Genomic DNA, 10,384 nt, shown 5'->3' on the forward strand with positions numbered 1-10,384 from the left:
TTTTGTCAGCTCTGGCAGGTAGACTGCCCAAGAGCAGCCTGCGCTACTCAAGTGAGTTCTGAGACCAGCCATGGGTGATGGGAACACAAATAAGCCACTACCTTACAGAAACAAGTTTTTGAACTCAACATGAAGATAGGCAAGATGGTGCCATCATTCCTGATGACCCAAGTTACAGTCCCAGGGCCTACAGAGTGGAAGGAGAGCACTGACCCCTACAGGCTGGCCTCCACACACAAGCACAGTATACCCCTGCACCTATCCCAAACAAACTAGCACACAATACGGAACTTTTATTTATGTGATTTCTGTACATCAGGAGTACGAGAGCAGTCCTTTACAAATGGAGCTGATTTTACCAGAATAAATGACAAAACCAAAGCAGTGTCTGACATGGATTCATGGGGCTTTATGGTTCAAACCCAGCCAAGAAGTTTGTTACAATCTCTTTCAGCTTTGCGTCTGATTGTTCTGAGATTTTCCCATCAGACCTGTTTGGAAATAAAAGTAAAAGATTCAATGATTAGTACAAATGACCTAGGCAAAGATCAATGACAAGACTACGAGACAGCTGAAAATACCAGCTAAACTTTCCTAAATATAGTGGGTGGTTCACACCTGTGGTCCAGCTCTTGCAAGGGTAAGGCAAGACTGCCAAATATTGAGAACACAGGTACACAGTGAGTACCAAGGAAAGGCAGGGCTAGTATACAGCAAGACTTAATCCTAACCTCCAACCCCCAGAGAAACAAAGACTGTATAAAAACTGCACTAGTCACAATAAAGGCCACTAGCTCCATTCATACCTGATATTGCCCAAGAGGGACTGGTGCTGGCTGATAACATGAGACAAGAAAGCATTCTCAAACTTTGTGATCTTACTGGGCTCCAGTTTATCAAGATAGCCCCTCACGCCTGCATAGATAACAGCCACCTGTTCTTCAATAGCCATGGGAGCTGAAAACAAGCACACCATCAAATGAATTACTAATGCCATTTTACCAAAGTCACAGAGCTATTTTTTCTTTTAATACTAGACACGGTCCATGACCCACCCACTCTGACACCCTGTACCTATAGCTGTAAGCACGGCTTATAACCTGGTAATGTTTACAACACAGTATTTGTGGTAAAATTTGCTGGTTCGGGGCTGGAGAAATGGCTCAGTGGTTAAGAGCAATGACTGCTCTTCCAGAGGTCCTGAGTTCAATTCCCAGCCACCGACTGGTGGTTCACAGCCATCTATAATGAGACCTGGTGCCCCCTTCTGGCTTGTGGGCACACATGGAAGGAATGCTGTACACATAATATAATAAATAAATAAATATTTTAAACAAAACAAAATTTGCTGGTTGTTTTTTAGGATATACACACATACGTATATATATATATATATATATATATATATATATAAAATCACTAGTCTGGAGAGATGGCTCAACAGTTAAAAGCACTGGCTGTTATTACAGAGGTCCTGAGTTCAATTCCCAGCAACCACATGGCAGCTCATAACTGCGTTACTCCAGTTTCAGGGGATGCAACACCCTCACACAGACATATATGCAAGAACACTAATGCACATAAAAATAGACACTACTGTTACTACTAAGTTCGCTATAATTTCATATCCTACAACATGAAGATGTATTAAATATAATTGACTGTCCTTACCTCATAACACTACACTCAAACGGTAATAAGGACTACATTAGCAAAATAAAACTGGTGGTTTTTCTTTGAAAGAAGATCTTGGGGTACAATGCAGCACTGTAGACCTGGCAAGACCCTAAATTACAACAGGAACCTGACCAAATGAAAAGGACTCACAGTATTGTCCTTGCTTTAACAACTCGGTCAGACGCACACCACGACTCAGGAGCTGCTGAGTGGCAGCATCAAGATCAGAACCAAACTGGGCAAAAGCAGCAACCTCCCGATACTGAGCCAATTCCAGCTTCATGGTACCTGCCACCTGAGCACACAAGTTGATGTGAACATGACTCAATGTCACACATAGCAGTAAACAAACAGTTAACAAACACACTTTTCAACAAACTCCCTCTCAAAGTGAGGTAAAATTACCTGCTTCATGGCCCTGGTCTGGGCAGCAGATCCGACACGGGACACAGACAAACCCACGTTAATGGCAGGGCGGATGCCTTTATAGAACAATTCTGTTTCCAAGAAGATCTGCGATTCAAGAATACAAATATAATAAGCTCTAGTAAACAAACTTTTTTTGCCAAATTTTAAGTCACTGTGCCAAAAGCTGAGACCCAAAATTTGAATAAGATTGCTAAGGGACTTTTCAGGGTATACACCAGTCTACACACCCACTGTTGAGAACAGGTGATATGGAGGTGGGGGAGATACTTATATTGAAAACAAACTACATGCATGTTGCATACGCCTGTGATCCCAGCACTCATGGGCAAAGGCAGAAGGGTCACTGAGATTCCAAGTCAGTCAGTCTGGGCTACACGCAGTTCCAAGCCTATCTAGACTATACAATGACACAGTCTCAACAAACTAACTAAAACAAGGGCAGCAACACAACTTCTCAAGTACACTTTAAAATTACCTACAGCTAGAAAGTAATGAACCAAAACATGCCTAGGCAGGTAGGGTGGCTTATGGTTTTAATCCTAACATCTAGGAGGCTGAAGCAGGAGGACTTGTGGTCAAAGTTATTCTCAGCTAAACAGACAGCTAGGACAGCTGTCTAGCACCCAAGAAGTGGAGTTACAGTGGTTATGAGCAATCAAATAGATGCTGGGATTCAATCCTCTGCAAGAGCAGCAAGTGCTCTTAACCAGTGAGCCATCTCTCCAGTCCCTATTCTCTTTAGTTTTATGTTCACTGTATTCCTTAAAAATACACTGGGGTTACACAGAGAAAGCCTGCCTTGAAAAAACAAGGCAAAGGCAATTTACTAATTCATGCTTATTAGCCTCAATCAGTGCCTTAAAAATCAAACATTTTAAGCCGGGCGGTGGTGGCGCACGCCTTTAATCCCAGCACTCGGGAGGCAGAGGCAGGAGGATCTCTGTGAGTTCGAGACCAGCCTGGTCTACAAGAGCTAGTTCCAGGACAGACTTCAAAACCACAGAGAAACCCTGTCTCGAAAAACCAAAAAAAAAAAAAAAAAAAAAAATCAAACATTTTAGCCATTAATCTGTTACCTGTCCGTCAGTGATGGAAATAACATTCGTTGGAATGTAAGCAGACACATCACCAGCCTGGGTTTCTATGACTGGCAGGGCAGTCAGAGAGCCACCACCAAAAGAATCGTTCATCTTGGCTGCTCTCTCCAGCAGCCGAGAGTGTAGGTAGAACACATCACCAGGATAGGCTTCACGGCCAGGGGGTCGGCGCAGCAACAGAGACATCTGGCGGTAAGCAACGGCCTGCGGTACAGAAGAAGGTGGTGAAATTCAACTGCTAAGCAAGCTGCATCTGCTAACGTCCACTAATACAAACATACAAGTTATAAAGACATCCTCTGACCTGTTTCGATAAATCGTCGTAGATGATCAAAGCATGCTTGCCATTATCTCTAAAATATTCTCCCATGGAGCAGCCAGAGTACGGAGCCAGATACTGAAGGGGGGCAGCATCAGAAGCAGTAGCTGACACCACAATGGTGTACTTCATGGCATCTGAGGAGAAAACAAGGTTTACATTTTACAAAGCTATCAATACTGTGAATTTAAATGAGAGGCTATGAAACAAAATTGTCCACTGCCCTCATTCTGTAAAATTAATGGGTGGGTGGAGTCCTAGGGGCAATGGTGCTTGCTATGAAGGCCTGAAAACATGAATTCAATTTCTAGAACCCACATAAAGGTGAAAGGAAAGAACTTAGTTGGTAGAGCCCATCTTCAACAGGCTTCAAAAGTCCTAGATTTGAACACAGGCACCAAATAAATTAGGCACAATAGCGCATGCTTATAGTCCTAGGAGGTGGAGACAAAAGAGCAGAGTTCCACATTATCCTTGGCTATAAGAAGTCCAAGACCAACCAAGGACAGATGAGATACAGTATACTCTTCCTCACACCCTGTGAAATAACCCCAAGCACAAGCCTCTAGTCCCCAGTACCTGGGAAGTAGAAGACGATTGTTTAAGGTTAGCCAGAGCTGCATGAGACCCCACCTTAAGAAAAGACATCAACATGGGCAGTGGTAGCACACACCTTTAGTCCCAGCACTTGAGAGGGAGAGGCAGGTAGACCTCTGTGAGTCTGCGGCCAGCCTGGTCTACATAAGAAGTTCTAGGACAGCGAGGGCTACACAAAGACCTTGTTTCAACCTTCTCCCACTGCCCCAAAATTAAAATATTAAAAAAAAAAAAAAAACACCCAAAACAAACAAAAACCCCAAGCAAAATAGTAATCGAATCCACAAGCACTCCAGCTAGGAGGAACTGCACAGCACTTCCTTGTTTCTGTTCTGATTTCTATTAGACCCTTCAGTTCCCTGGAGTAAAATCAGCCTTGGTTATAGAGACACTTCCAAGATTAGCAGCGATAGAGCAGCCATTAGACTGATGTTCTTCAGTACCTGCATCTGTCAGTCTCTTCACCAACTGGGCAACGGTGGACCGTTTCTGACCAATAGCAACGTAGATACAGTAGAGCTTCTTCTTTTCATCAGTCCCATCATTGAAACGTTTCTGGTTGATGATTGTGTCGATAGCAATCGACGTTTTCCTTTAAAGAGAGTGGCATAGGTGTCACTAAATACAGGATTTCTAGGCAAAATTGTGCTACCACTGCTAACCGCGATTATCACCTGCCACTGCCCCATTACAGTCAAGGTATTTACCATTTAAACACATAAATTATTTACTTAGAATCAACACCAGTTAGAACTTTTAACAAGATTTTGAGTCTTTACCCAGTCTGTCTGTCACCAATGATCAGTTCACGCTGACCACGACCAATCGGCACCAGACTATCCACAGCCTTAATGCCAGTCTGCATTGGTTCCCGCACGGAGATTCGGGGAATGATTCCAGGGGCTTTCAGGCCCACTCGTCTACGGGTCTTGGAACCAATTGGACCCTGTAAAAAACATTTAAGCATTAAAAATAAATAAAAAGGAACCCTCAAAATTGGCTTTGATGTTTACCACATCAGAATCCAATTAGCATTAACTCACCTTTCCATCAATGGCATTACCAAGGGCATCAACTACACGGCCCAACAGTTCCTCACCAACTGGAACATCCACAATGGCTCCCGTTCTCTTCACAATGTCGCCTTCTTTAATTAGTTTATCATTTCCAAACACGACAACTCCAACATTGTCAGGTTCCAAGTTCAGGGACATACCCTGCACAAAAGGGACAAGTGAGCGAGGACGCCAGAGGGGGTTCTCCCCGCCATATTAGTAACACAGCCAGCAGCAGAGTATGTTCCCTTCCACCTGCGTTAGTCTAGTATCTTTCACCTAATGTTCTCTGGTGAAGACTTCATGCAGCATAACAGGAGACCCTCCGGAAGGTTGCCCTGACTGACACTGGCACACTATGGTATGCTGGTTCCAATCTCCACTAGCTAAGTACAAAGGATCAGCAGAGCTCTGGACAGCTACACACTGACTCGACTTTCAATAATGGAACTACTCTTCTTGGGAAAAGAATTTAGTTCAAGTAATCAAATGCTTTTGCATTAAACAATCTGAACAGCTACAAAGGAACTGGCATGAATTTATTGAAATTTGTGTCAATGTTTACTAAAGTTTTAATGTTGGTGCCAGTGGCAACAACTTATTTATCAGCATTTATGAGAGAACAGGAGACTGGGACTTGGCTTAACCAAAACTTTCCTAGTTTATTCTCTTTATAACCTGTAATGGGGGAAATGCGGCAAATTGAGACTTAAATGTTTTTAATTTTTGACAAGCTCTAAATGAAATGAAAAACCAAAGCCACAGATCCTAAAATAACAAAAACCCCACTTTATAAATTACCTTTAAGCCTGAGGAAAATTCTACCATTTCCTCTGCTTGAACATTCCTCAGTCCATGTACTCGGGCAATACCATCACCAATGCTTAAGACACGCCCAGTCTCTTCAAGATCAACAGAAGTATCAGCTCCAAGAATCCGTTCTTCAAGAATGGAGGACATCTCAGCAGTGCCTGGGACAGAACAACCCAATTTAAATAATCTGGTCTAAATAGCTTCTCAAAACCATTTCCCAACAACCATCTTCATGATAACAATCAAAATCATTCTAAAACATAATACAAAATCTTTTTTAAAAGTTGGGTATCCTAGGCTGAAGAGATGATGGTTCAGTGGCAGAAAGCATTTGCTACTCTTCCAGAGGATCTGGGTTCAGTTCTTCACCCAAATGGCACTCACAACTGTATCTAACTCCAGTTCCAGGGATCTGAAGCCCCCAGAGGGCACCCAACATGCACACACTTGCATACACCCAGGCAAAGCACTCATACATGTAAATAAAAATAAATTTTTTTATAAAGCTGGATATCCATCACTGTCAAAATTATTGAAAACTCCCAAGTGATTTGAGAGGAAACACTTCTCCACAGACGGACAGTAATCCAAACAGCTGCGAAAATTAAATATTACCTTTCCTATTGCTTTACCTTGTTTTCTCATTCAATTTCCAAAGAATCTGTACATATGTTAAATCTGAACTTTTGGCTAAACTCCACTAACACCTTAAAATGTAGTCCATTAAAGAGAAGGCAGTGAGAGCAGCAGACTACTAGTTCCTTAAGAAAAGTGGCGGTTGACAAACCCAATAACCCAACCTTGACCCCAAGACCCACAAGGTAGAACACTCTCAAAACACTGTCCTCCGATCTCAAGCACGCAGTGCCTCCCCACCCCCCAGCTAATAATAGAAACGGCAGCTAGGGAGATGGCTCACTGGGTAAAGGCACCAGCAAGCCTGGTACAGAGTTACAGTTCCAGAAACCCACAAGGTAGGAGAGCTGGCTCCTGAAAGCTGCCCTCTGAGCTCCTCACATACATGGGCTTGTTCAATGAACAAATGCAAAAACAAACCCTTTAAAGCACCCAAGTGGGCTGAGATGGCTCAGAGGTTAAGAGCACTGACTGTTCTTCCAGAGGTCCTGAGTTCAATTCCCAGCAACCACATGGTAGCTCACAACCATCTATGATGAGATATGGTGCCCTCTTCTGGCCTGCAGGCATACATGCAGGCCGATGCTGTATACATAATTAATAAATAAATCTTAAAAAAAAAAAAAAAAGCACCCAAGCACCAGTGCTCATTTTACTATACACACTATGTATGCATTTTACCTTTATCCTAAAATTACCACTACATGGCCAGGGACGCTGATCAGCAGTGCTTGCCTACCAAGCTCTGGGTTCCACCCCCAGCACCTCCAACAGAAAAAGAGGAAAAGCCCTCCAGCACATCCCCAAAGTAACTCCCCAATCAGTGTCTTTTTATGTATGTTTGGCTCCCCACATCCCTAATGTACCTGCAGGTATAAAACATAAGCGATTTGAAAAGGCAATTGCATTTGAAAAAGCCTATCAATAATAAATAAAATAAATCGCTCCTCTTCTCACACTTCTTACTTAAAAAAAAAAAAAAAAAAAAAAAAGATCTTTCCTAGTTGAGAGAGAGCAGGTACCTATTACATATGTATATTGTTTTCATCCAAAATAAATTATTAGAAGCCATACAGCACTAACAGAAATGTACAGTTTCATTAGACAAAGAGAATCCATCAAGACATTTTAAATGGGACATTAATGGTTTGAAAACTCGAGTTTCTGTAGTATGCTTTAAAAGAGAAAAAAATTTAACAGGGGGAAAAAAATCTCCATGGTGTAGATTTAAAAACTGACTTACCAGTCTTCTGAAGTCGAGTGTTGGAGGCATGGAGATTTCTTGCACCAACGAAGGATGACCCCAAAGCATTTTTGGAGACCTAGTACAAAATATTCTTTAAGCAACTTGACCCTAGAAAAAGGCTTCACCAGACATAAGCTACAGTCATATACTTGCACACGCAAGTATACACACATACACAAGGCATAAACACAGAGCCTTCACAAGCTAGTTGTGATGGTGGTACATGCCTGTAATCCTAGCACTCAGGAAAAGGCAAGAGGATCTCCTGGAGTTTGAAGCTGTGGTGGTTTATATAGCAAGTTTCAGGCCAGCCAGAACCACAGCAAGACCTTTCTCAAAAACAACAAAACAAGCAGCGAAGCCTCCATAAAACTAACAAGTTTAAATACGGGTTTAGGCTGACCAAATGGTAAATTTTGCTTATCAGTCAAAAACTTATGGAAAAGCATGTCGTGATTCGAGGATTTAGTGTGGAAACTGCTGGTGCACAAGACTATGGGAAGCTTATTTTCAGAAACAAATGTTAAGAGATTTCTTCCCTTAAAGGCATTACAATTTTGCTATTAGATTTCAGTTGAGGTGTGGAAATCTCAGTAAGATAACCCCTATCTAATGGGGGGGGAGACCTCAGTGTATTTCCTACCTTAAAGAGCAAATAAAGACTGGGTAAACAAAACGATGCTGCAGGTAGATTAGAAAATAAGTCCAACAGCAAAGCGAAACCTGGACCCCTGCATTTTCTCTTCTACATGCAAGATCATTAGTGAGGAGCACTGACTCAACATTTATTTCCCAACCTTCTGTTCTATTTTACAACTCTTTAAACATGAGGTGGACAATTCAAGGACAAAAATCTTTTTTTAAATTGATTTTTATTGAGCTCTCCATTTTTCTCTGCTCTCCTCTCTGCCTCTCCCCTACCCTTCAACCCTCTCCCAAGGTCCCCATGCTCCCAATTTACTCAGGAGATCTTGTCTTTTTCTACTCCTCATGTAATTAGATCCATGTATGTCTCTCTTAGACAAGGACAAATCTTTTAACGTGTCCAAAATTAGAAAAAAGAAACACCCATTAAAGTCTTCTGCCTAATTTTAGGCCATTTACAAAAATTCCATCGTCGTCGACAGTGTAAACCACACAAACTGCTTCTGCACCTAGCAATGTCTGCACGATCCTTTCCGTGTTCAGCACCAAGTGATCAACCGCCCAACTACTTAAAAAATCACTTTCATTTATTCCTTTCCCTTGAAGTGACCTCCGAGCACAGGTGAAAGGATCGGGCCTGCTGACCTTCAGACAATGTCAGGCTCTCCTCGTTCACGGGCCCAAAGCTGCTGACAGCTCCTTTGACCTTCAGCGGAGCCGGACCCCAGGAACAAGCCTCAGAGCAGGCCAGACAGACAGCGGACAAACCCTGACCTTCACCTCGGGCCGCCCTCACCCCAACACCGGAATCCTCCTAACACCCCTTTGCCCCGCCACGCCGAGGTCGCGGATCCCCTGCACCACCGCCCACCGCAGGCCTGCAAAAGCGGCCGTCCGTCCGCGCAGCCGAGCAGCCACGGTGCAAGATGGCGCCGCCCGCCCCGGCCCCGCGCTGCACAGCACGGCACAGCCCCGCAGCGCTCCGCAGAATCCTCCAGCCGCGCCCACGCCCGCCGGCCCAGGCCCCGGCGCTCACCAGTCCCGCCCGTCGAGGGAAGGCACGGGCCACGGCCGCGGCGACGCGCACAGACAGCATCCTCGCAGCTTGTCGGAGAGATCCTCTGCAGCCGCAGCCTCCGGACGACTGGCACAAAATGGCCGAGCGCGAGGGAAGGTCAAGGCAGCCAGCCCACCTGACCCGGAAGTACCGCCCCTCGCCTTCACCTCCGGACGCAAATCCTTTTTTCTAAACTGTTCTTTTTTTTTTTTCTTTTAAAATAATAAGTTCCAACATTTGGAACTAAAAAATGAACGAATCACGTATTCCCAGTTTTCCCCCTAGTAGTCATACTTTTTTTTTTTTTTTTGTCTTTTGAATCGACCTTGTGGTTGCCCTAGGCGACCAAGTGAGTAGCGGAGCTACCCTAAAGTCGCTGCCGTCCCCACCGGGGCGCCGACTGCGCAGACTTCGAGCAGGATTACCAGTCTCGGTGGCGTTACACCGCATGCTGCAGCCGTCCAGGGCAGTGCAACTCCTGCACAGTGCACCCACCCTGAGGATTTAGTCCTCAGGTCCTGGCCATCTGAAGTCATTTTAAGTGTTTATTATTACTAGTGTGTGGTATATATGCTCGTGCACCAAGGCGTGCATGTGAAACCCAAAGGGCAGGCCTCTCTTTCCACGTGACGTGGATCCTGAGAATCAAACTCAGGTCATATTTGGAGTACAAGCACTTTACCCAGCCGGCCATCATGCTGCCCCCCAATTTGGGTTTATAATAAATACCCCAATATTTTTTTAATTAAAATGTTTTTATTTTATTATGCATATGAATATTTTGTTTGCATGTATGCGTGTGTACCATGTGTT

The 10,384-nt window shown here is 43.8% G+C and overlaps 1 protein-coding gene across 1 annotated transcript; it reads right to left on the minus strand.

Moving 5' to 3' along the window:
* Window positions 1-273: 273 nt before the first annotated feature.
* Atp5f1a (ATP synthase F1 subunit alpha) lies at window positions 274-9,703 on the minus strand. Its single transcript, XM_057789082.1, has 12 exons — window positions 9,551-9,703; window positions 7,867-7,945; window positions 5,976-6,145; window positions 5,163-5,336; window positions 4,899-5,065; window positions 4,563-4,711; window positions 3,508-3,659; window positions 3,183-3,407; window positions 2,083-2,190; window positions 1,828-1,972; window positions 807-957; window positions 274-491 (listed from the first exon to the last, which is right to left on the minus strand). Exons 1-12 carry the CDS (start codon window positions 9,608-9,610, stop codon window positions 410-412), a joined length of 1,662 nt encoding a protein of 553 aa, XP_057645065.1. The 5' UTR covers window positions 9,611-9,703; the 3' UTR covers window positions 274-409.
* Window positions 9,704-10,384: the final 681 nt, after the last annotated feature.

Source organism: Chionomys nivalis, chromosome 14 (genome assembly GCF_950005125.1).
Source record: "Chionomys nivalis chromosome 14, mChiNiv1.1, whole genome shotgun sequence".
Lineage (NCBI taxonomy): Eukaryota > Metazoa > Chordata > Mammalia > Rodentia > Cricetidae > Chionomys > Chionomys nivalis.

Coding starts and splice junctions, on each gene's coding strand:
- Atp5f1a (XM_057789082.1), bottom strand. CDS start 9,610: ATGCTGTCTGTGCGCGTCGCCGCGGCCGTGGCCCGTGCCTTCCCTCGA. Junction 7,946..9,550: donor TCCCTCGACGGGCGGGACTG/GTGAGCGCCGGG, acceptor ATTTTGTACTAG/GTCTCCAAAAATGCTTTGGG. Junction 4,712..4,898: donor ATTGGTGACAGACAGACTGG/GTAAAGACTCAA, acceptor CTCTCTTTAAAG/GAAAACGTCGATTGCTATCG.